Source organism: Aplysia californica, unplaced genomic scaffold (genome assembly GCF_000002075.1).
Source record: "Aplysia californica isolate F4 #8 unplaced genomic scaffold, AplCal3.0 scaffold00015, whole genome shotgun sequence".
NCBI lineage: Eukaryota > Metazoa > Mollusca > Gastropoda > Aplysiida > Aplysiidae > Aplysia > Aplysia californica.
The window spans coordinates 1,715,771-1,734,619 of record NW_004797285.1 but is presented as its reverse complement, the minus strand read 5'-3'; the positions used below and the strand labels follow the sequence as shown (position 1 = coordinate 1,734,619).

Genomic DNA, 18,849 nt, shown 5'->3' with positions numbered 1-18,849 from the left:
ATATTTTCATTTCGCTAATCAAGTAATTTCTTGATTATTTCGTTGCAACTACCTTTGAGTCATGGAACAGGTTATTCTGAAGGGTCAGTACTCGGTCCCTTGTAGAATAACGGACAAAGAAAAAGGCCATCAGGGACATATCATTAGGTTTACAGCTGGATTTGTAGTGGCAATTTCAGCACAATGATGAATTACTATCAGTGATCTGCCACTTACTGGCTGCAACAACAAAAAATACATACTTTTAAAAAAATCTCAAAGTCATCAACAAACCTGCTGATCTGAGTCCAGTTAGAAGGCACCTCCTTCATCTGGGTGTTTTTCACTTCCACAAGAAACTTTAAAAAAAAAAGAAAAGCATACTACAATGAAAAAGGTTCTGTTTAAAAAACATAGCAAGAGAATCATGCATAGATACAACTTTGTAAAAAAAACTCTTCATCTGGAGTCTAAAACATACCTGAAAGAGACTTGCCCAAATTGGTAAAGCCATGACGGGCCAATCAGCTCCAGCAAAACTTACTTATACAGAGATCTTTGAGACGATCTTTCTGGATACGGTCCACGGATTTTAAAAGTTCACCCATTCTATGGGCCTGTCATTCTCATGCTATCAAAATGTCAAACAATATCAGTTACAAAATCTATTACAGTCTAACAGCAATCTGAGAGATGTGTACTTTCATAAATGTCCTCTTCTGCCCAGACCCAATACCCATTTTTTTCACCTTCCAACAATCTATTACTTCTTCAAATATTCTCTCATCCCCCCCCATTGCTTCAATGCTGTTTAGGAATTCATTGTGTCTTGAACAGCTGACACAGATACTGATAATTAGCAGCTTTACAAGGTTATGACTTTTAGATTTTTGAGAAGCACAAACATAGACTATACTGAACAAGTACCAGTTATTCTCAATATCTCTACAAATTGATTTTAGATCAACAGATTTTGAAAAACAGTTCAGTATTGCTGTTGTCTTTTTCCAGTCATATAACAAACTGAACAGTAGTAGGTCTAGACACGTCTGCTTACCTCTATCTGATTCACAGTCACAAAATTTAGACCAGGTTGCTTCAGTGCTAGTCTTACTTCTTTACGATGATCATTCAGACATTTCATGACTTCCTGAATATCTTTCTTCCTGCTGCACACGTTGGGAAACTGGTTATCATCGACAAATAAATTCTTCTTGTCATTCTCCCTGAAATAACAACAGAGAACTTAGAATGTCTTTGCATTGCTAGTCTTACTGACACTCTTGATGATCCATACATGTATATTAAGCCTTAGAGTCATCAATTCTCAGATCAATTCACAGTCATATCTACAATGAAAACATAACATAAGAGATAAAAACTGAAAATGAAACATTCTGGGTAAAAGTTTTTGACCATTATTTGAACACATTCAGAAGAAATCAAGATGAACATGCAAGACTCTAGCAAAAGCCTTCTCAAATGTAGTTGGAGAATTTTCTTTGATTTTTTAAAAAGAAATCCCTCCATTTTATTTACTGAAATGTTGTGGAAGATGGCAGAAACCTTTTTTGTCAGGTCATGTTAAAGATTCAAGGTCAAGTATTGCTACATTTCAAGTGTCTATCTATACAAAAAAGTGATCAGCTTTTTCTAATGACCATATAATGTTGATCTCCCTAGAACTTGAGCCTAACGGTCTTATCCCAGTGAAAGGTAGACAAATGTAGGAAAATCCAGGAATTCGTACCTTGCTGCTTTCTCACTTATAGCTGAACTGTAGGTGCCAATGTCAGAGAGTAGCTCAGGTATCTCTGACAGAAGACTTTTCAGTAGAGATGACTGCAGAATGCTAGCCGCACTTCTATGGATCTCAAGCAGTTCTTTCCATATCTTCTCTAGAGCTTTAGCAACGCTGAAAAACTCCACGGCAGAACTCTGGTGTTCAACATGAAAAAGAGAACAAAGATGAAGGAATGACAAGAGCTCAAAATCCAAACAATACCATTATTGTCATTCTCTTCTTGTCTTATTGTATGCTCATACATAGTATGGGCTTCGAATCTGAAGTCAGCTTGTTTCAAATGATATGTGTATACGGCTACATTGCACATGAAACAAGACAAATATTTTCTCAGAACTGAAGCAACAAGTATTGATTGAGTAGTGATAGAGACCATGGAACATCAAAATCCAAACCGAATACAACAATCTAAACTAGGGTAGCACTGAGGAATCGGGTATAAGAGTAGCTCACCTTTTTGTGGTAGATGGAACATAGACCTCTCTCGACATCTGGCATCTTTATCATCATGTCTTTCAGCTTCTTTAAACCATCTATATCCCCCCTTCGAATTTCTTCAACAGCATCCAGGCGAGCCTCAATATCACTGGTGGATAAAGAAAATGTTTCAAGCCGAAATATAGATTCCCATCAGAACTTACCTTTCCAGCCAAATGGCTGCTCACAACTTGAAACACAAATACATTAGTATGAGAAATACAAAGGCGTTCATTCAAACACAAAATACCCTATAAACTTATCAAGAAAGTCTGACATTTTTGCTACCTGGACGCAGTTGTACTATTTGAATCAGCTTTTCGTGTGTAAATTCACACAATACAAACAAAAACTTCACAAATGATGAAAACACTATGAAAAGCTAAGGATCATTCTTTACTTATAAACAACAACATTTCACTTTTGATGTACATATCAAGTCGTCTTCAGCATTCTCTTGCAAGTGATAAGGAGTGGAAAATTGTAGGCGTAACTGACCAAAGAGTTGACAAGTGTTTCTTCCAGAGAGAACAACCCAGTGTTTTTCAGTTAATGATATGCCAATTTTTAAGGTGCTTTTCATAATCATCAATACTACAGAGAGTGTGATCTTTAACCCTATCCATATGTCGTGTTTTACTATCGTATCCATACGACGTGGGGAACTCTGTGCCACCACTTTCAAAGAGGAAATTTACTCGTTAATCCGATCCGTACGCTTTGCATAGTCTGTAAAAATGATTTTTTGAGAAATACTGAGAGTTTCAAAGAGATCTTCGTACTACAAGTATTCCAAAATGTGAAGAATACAACCCCGTGGGTACAAAATGACCCCAGGGCGTAAGGATAGGGTTAAAGCCAATGTCTTTTACATTACACTCGTACACCATTAGCCTTATTTTCGAAATCTATTTTTCTTTGGCAAAAACGTATTCACTTACTCTTTGTCTAATAAGGGTTGAGCGATCCATCGCCGTAACAAACGAGACCCAAACTTCGTTCTTGTGTGGTTTAGCATCCAGAACAGCGAGCCCCTTTCTGAGCCATCGCAGGAGTTGGCAAAAACCTCCAAGTTGCGCAGACACTGACCACTCAGGTGCATGTATGATGACCTCACAGAGAACGGCCGGAAGTTGCTGAAACACACGAATATTCAATTAATTGTATACCACAATTTGTAAAAAAGATGACTATTCAAGTTATCAAATGAACAATATACTGAACTTTTGTTTCTTTAACAAAAGGATACTTTAACAAAAGTATACATTAACACAATACAGTTAAAATGTTTCTTTACAAAGTTGCAACAGGAAAGTAAGCCTTTCTACCAAGGTAGCAATTATAAATGCAAACGCAGATCATTGACAATTTTCTTCAATGTAGGCAAAGATTCTCTCAAGGAAGGTAAGTAAAAAAAAAAAAAAAGAAAGAAAAGTTACACTGCAGAAAACATTTATCCTTAATTAAATCATGAAAGAGTAATACATGCATACAGTGCATATATTCAAACAAATGAAAAACATCTCAATAGAATACAATTCAATTTTTCATTAACATCTCAATATAATACAATTCAATTAAAGGAAAAGGTAATTAACAAAAATTGTGATGGTATGAAACACATGTAAGGCACAACTTACCTTGTCTCAGATAAAATTTTATCGAGTTTGAAATCTCTGAGATAGGAAATAAGGGCTGAAAGGCAACTGATGACAGGTTTCTCAAGTTTCAGGGCTTTTTGAAGTCCAGTGTGATCTGACAATACAGAAAGCAGCACCAATGATACAACACAAACAATAGTAATTCGAAATTATAACAAGATTAATGAAAATAACAAATGAAAAGCCTTTTCTCTTGAAAACTAAGCTCAAGGCATCTTACTACGAGAAATGGGATTTACAAGTGAAAGACAAACATGATCTCTCATCAAAATAACACAAGAATGTTAAGAATCATTGAATTTTTTAAAAACAAAAAGCAACATAACTGTTGAAATACAATTTGCTTGTTCGTCACAAAGAAACATTTCTTTAAACCGTTGACACTTGGCGTTCATATGACCTTATGCAGTTGCGAGCGCCGTAAAACCCTCTACTATAATAACAAACAAAAAAAAACCTTGACAATTTCATACAAATGCATACCCACTAAAATGTTGCTGAAATTCGAAAGCCTATCATTAGAAATATGAATAAAGACAAAGGTCATAGAGATGGCAATTGAACAGATGGGTGCAGATAGCAGAATAAAAAGGCAGAAAATCTTAAGCAAAAATTAATATAATGCGGCACTCATTGACCTTTCCTTTTTCTTCAGGCATGAGGGAAAAAATTTTGTTAGTTGCCTCCTACAGTTTACGACTAACATCCTCTTAGGAAGAACAAGCAAAATACATCTTAAAACAAAAGCAAAGAAAAATATTTAACTCCAAGGTTGTTTTTTAATCACTTGTTCTGTAAAATACAGGTTAAGAGAGTTACTTTTCATCATTGCCACTCTTTTCAAATTAATCACTTCTTTGGTCGACTCACCATTGCTGTAAAAAGTAGAAACTGCTGCTACTGCTTGACTATGGAGGAATTCATCATTGTCCAACTTCTCTATTCTGATTCTGTCATCTTTAGTGGCACTGCCAACACGTTTTCAAAAAGGAAACATGAAAGACACAGTAGAAAGAAAGAAAAACTTTAAATTTTAATAAAATTGCTACAACTGACAATGACAAAACCAGGGTCTGGTGTAATGATCAGGCTCATCTTCCCTGTAAACGAAAGAAGTGAGATCGATTCCCAAGAGGGGAAATCTATTTCATCAGGTACCTCCATCTTTCTGTTGGGATGCTGGATCACACTCAGGCCAAGTTAGCCCTGACAAACTAAATTATCTAAATTGTGTAGATGAGGGGTGAAAACCAATATTATAACTAATAACAGACCGTTTTCACAAAGTTCATAAGTATCCTATCTTAAACATAGAGCAAAACCTGTTTAAATAGCTCAAGAGTACATCAAATAAACCATCAGACTTATTATGATGATTACCTGAAAGTTGAAATGTCTGTTAAAATTTGATTCATCCTGTCAGAGACTTTTGTGGACAGCAAAATCTCAACAGGTTTCAGGTGGGAAATGCGTGTTTCCAGCTCAGTATAAGTGGTAGAGTCTTGAAAACAGTCAAAAACCATATCCCCAGTTGCTGGATCCACACACTGGAAAAACAATAAAGATTTTTATTACATGATAAGTCAAATCAATTTATATTTAACCAAATAATTTTGCGGCAGTACTGTACAGTTTTGGAACAACAGGATAAATCACAACATTTGTTCACTGAAATGTCTTAAATAAAAGTTAAACATGAATTTTGATTTCAGATTCTTTAAACAAACATGGATCGGAAAATCCAGGCACTACACAAAGAAACCGAACAGAAACAAAGTGTAACACCAAATTTTCATTCCTGGCGGAATTAAAAGAGAAGCACAGAGACACAAGCTAAACACATAACGCCAAACAAAGAGAAAGTTAATATCCTATAAATAATAAATGTGTCAGGACATTGAAGTATTCACGCATAATTATCGACTAAAAAGTAAAGGGACAAACCATATAAAGCACCACCATCAAACAGACAATAAGAGTTTAAACAAATGTGAAAATGCCAAAAGAAAAAGTATTCAATACATGAGTAATACTCAAAAAAGAATATCACTATAAAAATAAATGGCAAACCATTGACAAAAAAGCAGCATGCATGTAAATTAACAGTTCGATGAAAGTATGAATAAAACACGATCAAAAAAGACTTTGACTGCAGACTATACGAACAATGCAAGAGTAACACTGATGAGTTGCAACATTTCAGTTACCATGAGGCCAACATGGACAGTTTTAATGGCTGTCTCCTGAGGCTGCTCGTATATACACATGAGGTAGTGACTTTCTGGCAAAGTCGAGGACAGGTCAGATTCCCCAGACGCTGAATCAACATGTGAGCTAGTCAAGGCATTATCTCTATGAAGTAAAGTAATATCAGTTTCAATGTCCTAAAAAAGTGAAACAAAATATGACGTCTACCATCTGCTCCAGAGAACACTCAATAGTTTCTTAGTTTTATGGCAAGACGTGAAATGACCTTCTACAAAACATGAACACTATGATGTAAAAGTACACAAAGCATTTCATAATATAAAAAGATGAAATAAATTTATGAGAGGCTAAGCTACAAAAAAATAAAGTAAGCTTCATAGTGTCTAAGTAATAATCTGTTTGCTTCTAATTCACTAACTCATCAAACAATACGCTTGCCATGAGTAAATTTGTTCAAATTTTTTATTTGTGCTAAGAATCTGAAGTGTGTCACATCTAATATTCGACATGATAAACACAACAAAAGTTTCATTTTTGACAAGGAATTACAGTATATCAGTCACCATGAGACAAAATATCCTCATTTGAAAGTAAATACTAATATACAAAAACTTCCCTCATTCCTCAGTCCCTGATTCCCATCCAGTTTACATAAAAGGCTTCGTTCATAATGACACATGATAATGCTTTATAAACTACAAAGGATATCTTCTCCAATGAGAGTAGACTTTGTGTACAATGCTGAAAGCTTTCTACTGAAGGGCCCAGACTTGTTGTCACCAGCTGCCTTTAGGTGTGCTGTTTCAGTCTGTTTCACAACTCCAACCTGAAGTGAAATACCATTCAAGTGTGACAAAAGAGAAAGGAGAAAACTGATAAGTCATAGCTAGGCAACAGGACAAACGAAACATTCCCACATTTCATTAAAAAAAGAGGACACAAAGTTCTTTATCCATCTTTGAAATCCATAACATTTAACTGTTCAGATTCACCTTCATAAAGATGAAGTTACGCCTTGATATAGTGGTCTCAGCCTAAGAACCTGGTCTTTGATTTAAAGGGGCATGGCTCAGCTTCTACTCGTTAACTTCCCTTGTTTATTCTTCTGTAGTAAAATAATGACCCGTCAACAAAATTGATGTCCAAGGGAATATTATTATAGTGAAGTTTGTTTTTTTTAATTTAAAAAACCCAATTAAATATGTGTCTGTGTAGATGTCTGGGTGGTGTGCATTATTTTGGGGGCATGTGGAAACCAGAAGCTTCAGAGTGAATCTTTATAACACAACTTTGCCACAATGATCAGACAGCATACTGAAACAATGAAACAGCACCAGCAGAGCTCACACGCATATTTAAGTAATGTTCTGTGTAAGTCTGCAGGAGATTTTTCTGTCAGCAAGCCCACCTTAACCCCTCACTCTTCACCTCAACTTACACAAAGCACATTAAAGCAGCTCAGACAAGTTAACTGCTCTGAGCTCAGATCAGGTTCTAAAGAGAGTTTTATTTTTGGAACAGGCTCTTAGAGAAAAAAAATCTAGTTACTGTAGTTAAACCCAGTTCTTAGGCACATCAGGTTCTTAAGCAGAGTTCTAAAGTACTGACCACCTTGATTGTTAGAATGTCATTGCAATTAACACACGTTACGTTTACATTCCTTACATGATCAAAAGCAAGTATGAGCATTGATAAATATAAGCACAATTTAATTAATCAAAAAGTTTTTAAAATGAATTTGAACACTTATTTTTCTTTAGCAATTCCAAATTATTATACCTTATGGCCAGCAGAAACCAATCGCCTCACATGTACAAAGAGGCGATGTACTGGAATACTGGCTGTCATAAAATTGTGGTCAAGATGACAGAATATTTTTAGGACTTTGGCTGCTGTCTGTGAAGGACAAGAAATAAAATACAATCAAAGGAAAAAAATAATAATCCACAGAACACTTTGCTGATTTCAGTTTATTCTGGATCACAGTATGACAATATGATAGTGATTACAATAATTTAAATTGATTGAGTGAAAATCATGAAGAGCAAGTGACCCTTTGTCTCAACAATCATTCGTGTGCTCAGGACTCTCCAGGCACTTGCAATATTTGTTTTTTCAGATGAGAATCACAGAATCTGTTACTTGAATTGATATCTTGTGGCAACAGTATCATGATGTCAGATGCCATAACAAAAAGTGACGTAAAGTACAAGTCAAAACTGGGCACATACTTTTACTGTATCATATTTTTGCTGAACCAGAATTCTTTCCATTTCATAAGTGACCAATAATCTAAGTCAGTGATTGACTACAGGCTCTAAACATAATTTCATCAAAGACATAATCAGACAGATGTACATATATCACTTATAAGACGGCAGACCATGTACTAAAAAAACAAACATAAATAATCCAAACTCACCTCAGCATCCTCACCAAAAAATCTGTATTTGTACCCACATTCCACAAGTAACAGAGCATCTGGGTATTGGGCTTTGATGTCCACAAACTGCTGCTCAAGAGGTGTATATTTCACAGCTACCGAACCAGTCTTTTTGTTTTTGTTTGGGGCAAACTGACTTAAGAAAGAAGCTGAGCTCTTCTTCTTGGAAGATGCTGTTCGTTTCGATGATGATGATGACGATTTGTCTTCTTCCTCACTGTCTGAATTCAGAATGACTTCAGGAGGAACAACGTCTCCACAGGGAGTAAAGTCAATGACAGGGCAATTTTTAGAAGTAACAACTTTATCAGACACACATACTTTCTCCTCATTTTCCTCCAAGTTGAACTTTTGCAGTTTCTCAGATGCTGATATTGTCTTCGAACTAGATGTATCACTTGACTTTTTTGACTCTGTGAGACCATTAGCGTCTTGCGAACTTCCAGGTGAAATAGATTGTTCAATCAACTCTTCAGAGGACTTCTTGGAAGACTGTCCACCTGATGAAGACGTTGAGGATTTTTGTGGACGTGGCTTTTTGCTTGAAGTTTTGATGAGGTCATCAGCATCATTTGGCGACTTCCTTTTAGTTGCTTTAGCATCAATGACCTGAAAAACATAATTATTCATATAAGTGGAAGCTAACCCATTGTATGAAAAATTATAACAGAGGTAATATAGCAAACCTTATCATTTCTTTCACACAGTATTGTACATTTAATTTACTTTTGCTTGAAAGTCTTGGATACATTTCATACCACAACTGGCATGAAGGTAATAAAAGAAGATAATTCACCATGTTCACACCACAAGACAGGGACATTGGTAAAAATCCGAAAACAAGTAAATTATTACAGGTTTCACCTTTCCAAATGATACAACAAGTTAATATTCTTCAATCTTGTTTTTGCAACTTGGTCTGTTTTAGTAAGAGTTTTACGGCACTTGCGACACAATTAGGTCATATAATTATAAGTCATTACAGGAGAGTAACAAATACAAAAAAAGGAGAGACAAAGACGACAGAAGATAGAAAAGGAGCAAGCCATACCAGAGCACCCGCCAACTACCCATTAACTTGGTTTCAGTAACCTTTTTAAAGTAAATTTACGTTTCATTAGAATGGAGATCACTGTCTATCTTTTAAAAATACAGTAGAGCACACCTATAAAGAACACTTTTGTAAATAACTGACGGAAATAAACATAACATTTCTTTGCTCCATTTTTTTCTCTCTTTGTGGGCAATGTGTAGTCACTGTGTAGGCAGACTCGCATTGCAGTTGGGAAACTCTTGGTTCGATCAACTCATAGAGATGGGCTGGTTCGTTACTTCAGAAGGAAAAAGACATGTTGGGCAAGAAAATAGGTTCGTTACAGCTGTCAGTTCGTTATCGTATGTCCGCTAAATGCGTCAAAATATAAATGACAAAAAGCGAGAAAATAAAGGGGCAAAGAAATGTGTTTTTTATTTCCTTCAGTCCTTTACAAAAGTTTTCTTTATAGTATAGTGTGCTCTACTGTATAGGGAATGTTTTCCCTCCAAGCCTGAGGCCTATGATATCCGTTACTCAACGAGGTTCTCATTTTCAATAATAACTGGAGAAAAAAATTTGACACTGCAGAAAATAACATGAAAGCACTCTATCTGTAGCCTACCATGGTCAATCTAACCTCACCTGGAAATCATCATTCTGATCTGTACTTATGACAGGGCCACTCTTTGTTTTCTTTGGACCAGCAGAGGAAAAGAACTTTGATAAAGTGACTTGCACTTTATTCTCTTGAGCTGCAGCTTTCCGACTAGAAGGCATCCTGTTGAAGAAGACAGTTATAAGACTTGTTATGAAAAAGTAAAATGTTTAAACAAAACCTCTAAAATAAAGTGAAGTCACTGAAGAGGGTATAGCTTCTAAAAGCAAATGCGTCGGCCAGCTCACACATCGCAGTGATCCAATCTGGGGAAAACATTGTACAGTTTCATTGAGTTTTACAATGCACACGTCACAGCGTCACTTTTCGTCCGAATCTGTTACTTTTAGTTAGGGTAACTCAGCAGCCCCCCCGGAACTCCCCAGCTCAGGGTCACGGGGTCAATAAGCCCCAAAGGGACTTTGCCGGTGTTGGTTAAGAAGTTCACATTTTTGTCTACTTTTGAAAACATATGTGCTTCCCCATCCAACACAGCAAACCATTACACTAATCAATAAAAAGCTCAATGTCTTGAGATTTATTCTGCGTTGGAATGGTTAATTTATGTGACTTAGTTTTTGTTCTAGACAAGAGTTTGTAGAGTACCCAATTTGTCCAATTTTTAACTACACTACTTACTAATGAATAAATGAATGATATTTAAAAATGGCTCAACTGATCTCTCCAAAATCTGTATTTAACTGACTATAAATCATCCTGTCTTTTAAAATCAGAAATCTTAGGCTAAATCTGCGCAGGTAGTAATAGTCAAGTTATAAGAGAAAAAAGTTGCACATCTGTACTTTTTTACATAAAACACTCAGAGTTGGCTCTTGTTGTACCATTAAATACACGAGAGAAAGACACTCTGTGTTTGTTCATGAATTATGCCGAGTCTGTGGCAGCCTGCTACTCTAAGAAAGATATATATATGTAATCTTTTTAAAACAAAAAACTGTAAATATATATTATATACATTTTAAGGTGAGTAGAGATAAACTTCTTGTATAGAATATAAACAATGACAGCTACTACATTCATTCTTAGTTTTTGTGTCAGAAATATATGTGGGCACTAAAGAATTTAAAGAAATCAGAACATTGTCAGTCTTTGCAAATGGTCATAGAAACAGAAATAAAAGCTGAAAAATCCTGGTGCTGATTCAGTGTCATTGGAAAGTTAGAAATTATTCTGAAAACCCAGTTACTACAAGTTATCCCTGTCTTTCAGTCAACATACAAAAACAAAACCTAGAGACTTAACATTTTATTTAAAAGAAAGGTAAGGAATTTTTACAGATAACAAATATAGTTCACGTTTTGCATTTTAGATGTATTCTAGCATTAAAATCGATTTGCACTTCTCAGGGTAGAGAGACCACATTGTAAATTTTATAAATTTTAGAGAAAATATGCAGATATTCATGATTGTATTAGAATTAGACGAGTATATGAAGGAACTACTTCTTAGTGAATTATGTGTAATGTGGATACAGCTTTCTATCATCTGCGCAGATACAATCTTTTGTGAGTATCTCCATCAACGTTATGTTGTTCATGTTCCAAAAGTTTGTCAAATTTTGTAAAGCCGTTTTTTAATTTTTATATTGGTTTATTTTTTCATTCACTTGTCGAAAAAATTTCACAATTTAGTATTGCCGACTTCAGTGCTTCTATTTCTAACAAAAATAACAAGACAAGTTATAGTGTCCATTCTTTTTTGAATCTCAAGAGCAGAAATGCGTGCTTTGAGAGCATTAAATGATAATTACCACAAGTACATGAATACACCTTAAATTTTACGTTGAAAAGTACCAAAAATCAGAGCTGCGACAGGGAACTGACTTCCGTGACCCTGACACGATAAATTAGGCGCTCAGTGGGACCCCCCCCCCCCCCCCCGACACGTTTTCTTTGATGTAAGCAGTCAAAAAAATAATAGGGGATTTATAGTATTAAAGTAAAAACCTAAAAAAACATTAAATTTTTAAAAATATTTTCCTCAACACTACACTTTAACGTTTGCCCAATGAAATATTTCGAGACTCACATGGAGCCTGTGGAAACGTCTAGAGACAGTGGGGAGGACGAAATAAATACAAACTTACACCGGGGCAGGGTGGTGTCGCTGTCTGAAAATGAGTGAGTTGAAGGCAAGGTTACTGTAAGTCATTTATTTCAGTCATCCTGTGTATGCACCCAAAGAGCGGTTTTTAATAGGGCCCAAAGATAAAAACTTTTTTTACATGATCAAGATTTTTTTTTTTTTAAGTTTTATTTGGTCACTGGCCTGCAGAAGTGCCATGGAAAGTTTAGTGGGCATAGAGGTAAATTAATGAGATATAATTTTTTTCATGTGAACAGACGAAAGTGAACAAGCTGTAATGTAGAAACAAGAAGAATCTGAATAAAATGTAGACTCTAAATTATTATAAATACTATTTTATCACATAGAATCTAAAGATCACCAAGAAACTTCCACTCTTGTAGATCTAGATTCTAAAAATTCTTTCTGGTAAATTTTTACTTTTGCACCCACACACAAGTGCACTGATCTGAGGGCTAAACCTGCCACACAACATAACGCCACTAAAACCCTTGCAATTCAATTGTTTTCAAGTAAATTTCAATCCTAATTCCCAAAATATCAAATCAAGGTGAAATGTAGAGAAAAACAAGTCAAATATTACTACGCCATTGGTCCTACTGTAATATAGTTCTGTTTTTAAACATCAATAACTCAATAATTCATTTGCGGCAAAAATGAAGGCCATATTCGTGTTCAACATGCAAAATACTACTCTAGAAAAAGTATAAAACGGGAAACGTACTTAATGATGGCTAGACTGCTAGCCGTACTTAATGGCGGCTAGGCTAGCCGTACTTAATACCGTACTTAATAATGATGGCTAGACTGACAAACAGCAAAAAATAGGTCTACTGAATTGTAAATAAATTTTTATTAGTTTGCAATACCTAAAGTATTTGTATTTCAGACGAAACCAAAAGGTGCCTTACCGACATGATGCATTATGTAGAAATCAATTTAAATCCGAATAATTACTTGATCGAATGAGACCTGTGTATTCAACAGGTTTCGGTCAATAGGGCCTGACCTAAGTATGGCTAGACCAGCAGGCTCGCCATACTTAAGTTGTACAGCTAGATGGCTAGGCTAGCCACTTCATATAAAACGTGTAGGCTACATGAGACAAGTGAATGAGTAAAAAAAAAAAAAACCAAGTGTATACAGACCCGGTAACCGGGAACAAAGTCACGAAGTATACAGACCCGGTAGGAGAGATCTTTTGTGATTTCGGAAAGTTTCAGCGCCCAGACCCGGTAGAGTGTGTGTATGTATATTGTGTGTGTGTGTGTGTGTGTTTGTGTGTGAGAGAGAGAGAGAGAGAGAGAGAGAGAGAGAGAGAGAGAGAGAGAGAGAGCGAGAGAGAGAGCGAGAGAGAGAGAAAGAGAGAGATAGAGAGAGAACAGGGGGGAAGGGGGGAGTGCTAGCAAATATCACATGCCCCACAGTTAACAGGAGGGAACGAGAGAAAGACAGAGTGGGAAAGTAGGTGGGGGAGAAAGAAAGACAGAGACAAACAAAGAGAAAGAGAAGGCGAGTGATACACAGAAGTGAGAGAGAGAGAGATAGAGAGAGAGTGAGAGAGAGAGATGAAGTGAAACAGAGAAATAGAGAGCGTGTCTGCTCGGTTGAAATATGACGGTCTTTTCTTCAAATGTCTTATTGATTCCTCCAACTCCAAAACGGAGGAAAAACGATCGAAAAGATATCCCCAATCTTCATTTAGGTCTAGGCCTCGAAACTAGATCAATGATTTATGTCTGTCTGTCTAGATATAGACCTAGGCCATAGATGTAAAAGAACCTAGATCAAGGTCTACCCTGAGTGAGTCAAAAGTGCGTTGAAACTTTCCGCAATCACAAAAGATTTCCCCTACCAGGTCTGTATACTTTGTGACTTTCCCGGTTACTGGGTCTGTATAGTTACACCCCCCCCCCCTAAACCTTCTTTCCTAATAATTCAAAGTAGGCCTGCCTTTTTATAGGCTATTTTGCCTTAGAAGCCAGTCTAGACTGTGGAGATTGGCCTACTGCTCGGGCACAACAACCACTATCATCACCGCCACTGCCACTCACGCCCATTGGTATTGATATTGAATGAGCCTATAAGTAATACAGTAACAGCAGTCAGTACCAACAACAGACAACAGACCTAATTAATAATATGTAGTGGCGACGTTCACGGCGCTGTAAACGTAGTTGGCAGGCTTCGTTTACAGCGCCCTGAGTGCAGTTTGCAGGCGCTGTTGAGGCTACATTCATGGCACTCAAGCTTCGTTAAGACGGAATGTCCACTGCCGGTTTAAGCCAGTGACGACAGTGACGAATATTTAATATTTTGGCCTGCTTCAAGCGTTCCAACCCTAGAGATAAAGGAAAACAAAGCCCAGTGATCCTTGACCGATCGACCATTCGTTATTTCCTCTAACACTGAGCTCTGGCTCAGAGCTCGCCAGTGTAAGGGAAAAACGACGAACTCTCAATTACGCAACAACGCATTAGGAACATAATGACAAAAATGTATACACACCAAGATGTTTCAATTGCCCTATCTTGCGTCCGGTCGAGACTTGGGAGCGACCTTGTGTTAGCATGTGACGGCCAGCAATATACTGTCCCCGCAGTTATGCAAATTTAGATGGCCAAATTATGCAAGAAAAAAGCAAAATTATGCAAAAATTATGCAAGTTACCGTAACGCCATTCGCGACATGTTTTGCACTTTTTCAAGAAGAATTACCAATCTCGGTAACTTTCAGCTGTAGATCTATAGAGGAAAGAAAAATGTAAAAAGAAAAAGACATCTGGACCTCTGTGGTTGGCACATCACTAAAACCAGGGACATCTGTCAAACATGAAACATCAGCAGACATAACTTTTGATGGGTTGAAAAACTGAACATGCTCAAGGAACAAAATCCCTAACCCATTAGGCTATCCAAGATCTTCTAACAAGGGAAATAACCTTAAATGAGACTTATTAAGTTGATTACTTCCCTTTAGTTTGGATCCTGTCATCAAAATGAGACTTGCGCGAGACGGTTTGGGCTAGCCCAACTATCGGCACCTTTCGGTCAGGGTTGGGTTGATTTAAATCAGTTGATTTTTTAAATTTAAATCAACTTGATTTTTTGGATAAAAATCAGTGATTTAAATCACTTTTTAAAAAAATTATTTTTATTCAGCTTTTACATATTTCAACATTCAGAATTCCCTTCCTTGGTTTCATAAAACAGATATAAGGTTAAGTAGACTAATATAATTCATGTTTAAAAGTCTGCTTTCCCACCTTTCACTGTAAAATAATACAGTATTCAATTTACTTTTTTTCCCATAATTGAAATCAGAGCTGGGTTGATTTAAATCAGTTGATTTTTTTTATATTTCAATCAACTTGATTTTTAAAATAAAAATCAGTGATTTAAATCACTTTTTAACAAATGTATTCAGTATTTACATATTTGAACATTCAGAATTCCTTTCCTTGATTTTTATTTTTAAAATCAAGTTGATTGAAATATAAAAAAAATCAACTGATTTAAATCAACCCAGCTCTGATTTCAATTATGGGAAAAAAAGTAAATTGAATACTGTATTATTTTACAGTAAAATAATACAGTGTATTCAATTGACTTTTTTTTCATAATTGAAATCAGGGTTGGGTTGATTTAAATCAGGTCGATTTAAATCAGTTTATTTTTAAAAATTTTTAAATCAACTTGATTATAAAAATAAAACTCAGTGATTTAAATCACTTTAAAAAAATGTATTCTGTTTTTACATCTTTAAATATTCAGAATTCCTTTCCTTGGTTTTATAAAACAGTATATAAGGTTTAGTAGACTAATAAAATCATGCTTAAAAGTCTGCTTTCCCCCCTGTCACTAAAATAATACAGCATTCAATTTACTTTTTTTTCATTATTGAAATTAACATTTTCTTTTTCTTTTTAGACAAACACAAGCGCGTGCACACACACACACACTGTAATAAAATGCAAGTTTATCTATGCATAATTACCCCCCCCCCCCTACCCCTTCCTTTTAGACTGACATTTTCTTCATTTTTTGTCTGTAGCCATAATTCACTGATATATATATATATATATATATATATATATATACTATTATATAGCAGATTAAGGCTTTCTTTTGAGGTTGCTTAATTTAATCATTAGTTAAATTAAGACAATGCATTTTGCACTAAAAGAACATACTTTTAGCAACCAAAAATCCCAAACTGTGTCGACATTTTTTTTTTAATAAAAAAAATCTGATTTAAATTTAAAAAATCGATTTTTTTTAAAAAATCAAAAAAATCACCAACCCTGCTTTCGGTCCACCTCTACGTCTTCTGCGTGCTTTTCTGTCTGGGGGTGCTCCCATATCCGCTAAAATAGTCACAAGGGGAGGAGCTAAATAATTCTTTGTAAATGAAAAAAAAAAAAGAAAAAACGTGGAGAATCCAAAATTATGTAAATGTGGAATTACGCGAAAAAATAAGGCCGCACAATCGCATAATCCGACAGGGACAGGATAGATCTCTATACGAGAGTAAACAAACGTTCCAGCGATCTCGAGTTATAAGTGTGTAATTTTGTCTGTGGGCAGTGAAATGTGCGTGTGTGTGTGTGAGAAAGACTATAGAGAGAGAGAGAGAGGTGGGGGGGGGGGGGAGAGAAAGAGAGAGGGAGAGGGTGGGGGGGGGGGCGAAAAAAATGAGAGACAGACAGACACACAGCAACAGAGAAAAGGTGAGAGAGAGAAGGGGGGGGGGAAGGGGGAGGAGAAAGAGAAGGAACGAGAAAGGGGAGAGACAGAGGGAGTGGGTGTTTGGTCCAGTATTATATATATATAATAAGAATAATTGATTCCCGTCATTTTCTCTCTGCGTCGGTTCCCAGGCTGACCCGGTGAAATACAGTCATTATTTGTACACGACATTTATTTATGACCAGTCCCATCTTCCGAATCCCACTTTCTGTTTCCCATCTCTCACCTCTTGTTTCTCATGTACCGTATCCAATTTTCCTCCCATGTCTAAATCTATCCCGACTTTAATTCTGTAAGGGCAAGGGCGCTTCATTGAAGCTGGCCTAAATATTATATATATATATATATTAAATATACACATGTCACAGTCGTCACACCACATGCGATTAAACATAGAAGGACGCAAACTATTTTTACGTACAGCGGCCATTTTGTGTGACGTCAGATCTGACCACCCCTCCGATCATGTGACTATGTAAATATAGCCAACGGGATGGCACGACGCTTCGGTGCGATGTTTTTCCAGGGACACGGGTACATTTAATATGATGATGGCGTGCTCCGATGATGAATAGTCTCTTTTATACGGTAGATCTAGATTAGAGGCTAATAGCTAATAGAGTAGGAAACATTCAAAGAATGAATTCAATAGATCTAAACGCAGTGAACCGGAAAATTAGGAAGCTCAAACCCTTCAATGTATCAAAGAAGGAAATTGTTGACATTCGTACGGTGTCAATACTGGAATATTCCGAAATGTTATTAAAATAAAGGGAACACGTCATTTTATCACATGCGGCATGCAGTACCTCCACGGCCTTCTTAAAATAGTCTGTGGGTATCCCAGATGACATCAAATTACTAAAATTAGCAGCCAATCAGAAAGACGTGTCTTCTACGTTTAACGGCATGTAGTCATCACTGACTAAAACCGGCTGACTTTAACCGGCAGTGGACGCTCCGTGTCTAAGTCTAAACGAAGCTTTAGACTTTAGACCACTTTAGTCTTTAGTGAAGTGCCGTGAGCGTAGGCTCAACAGCGTATGCAAACCGCATTTAGGACGCTGTGAACGAAGCCTTCCAACTAGGCCTACGCCGTGAATGTAGCCACTGGCCGTTAATAATAACAGTTGAGTAGTTGAGTAGGAAGCTAAAATTACCTTCAAGCCTTTTAATGCAATTTCAATTAGATATCTAGATCTAGAATCTAGATCTAGATCTAGTAGAGATTTATACTATAGAAATCTAGATCTATATGCAACACCTTGTAGATCTATACTAAATCTAGATATCTAGATATAGAACAGACTAATACTGTGGATTAACATGAGACTGGCTTTCCCAAGGCAAAGATTTTAGACTTCCAGCGTAGCCTGGCTAGAAGAAGAAGCGCGCGGTTCGCAACTGTGATTGACTGCCATTCATTCGTTCGTTCACAGTTCACACAAAACCGCAGGCCGCAGACGGAAGTCAGTGTTGTGTAAAAACGAAAGTAGACAAATAATAGCTAAATATACATGTAGTTAGATCAGACACCTTGCAATATTCTTATTCAATAGTCTGATAAAATTTTTACGATTGTTAACATCTTAAATTTATCAGTGCTCCCTGTCGAGGTAAAAAATTACCTGAGATAGAATTCTAGATCTAGGTTGTCTGTCATCGTTTCGTGACATTTGGTGAAGTTGGCGTGCATGATTTTTAGTGATCGCGCGTTAAATTTCAGACGTTT

General features: G+C 36.3%; 1 protein-coding gene across 1 annotated transcript in view; it reads right to left on the bottom strand.

Moving 5' to 3' along the window:
* The window catches only part of LOC101844967 (DNA mismatch repair protein Msh3), a 33,746-nt gene extending 15,096 nt beyond the window's left edge, over positions 1-18,650 (bottom strand). The window contains exons 1-14 of the mRNA XM_005090307.3: positions 18,278-18,650; positions 10,251-10,386; positions 8,552-9,181; positions 7,909-8,025; positions 6,838-6,955; positions 6,129-6,250; positions 5,302-5,468; positions 4,792-4,889; positions 3,901-4,015; positions 3,202-3,396; positions 2,237-2,369; positions 1,730-1,917; positions 1,037-1,205; positions 274-338 (exon numbers count right to left, since the gene is read on the bottom strand). Coding sequence (XP_005090364.1) covers positions 274-338; positions 1,037-1,205; positions 1,730-1,917; positions 2,237-2,369; positions 3,202-3,396; positions 3,901-4,015; positions 4,792-4,889; positions 5,302-5,468; positions 6,129-6,250; positions 6,838-6,955; positions 7,909-8,025; positions 8,552-9,181; positions 10,251-10,385 — 2,252 coding nt within the window. The 5' untranslated portion in view covers position 10,386; positions 18,278-18,650. The remainder of the gene's footprint in view (positions 1-273; positions 339-1,036; positions 1,206-1,729; positions 1,918-2,236; positions 2,370-3,201; positions 3,397-3,900; positions 4,016-4,791; positions 4,890-5,301; positions 5,469-6,128; positions 6,251-6,837; positions 6,956-7,908; positions 8,026-8,551; positions 9,182-10,250; positions 10,387-18,277) is intronic.
* Positions 18,651-18,849: the final 199 nt, after the last annotated feature.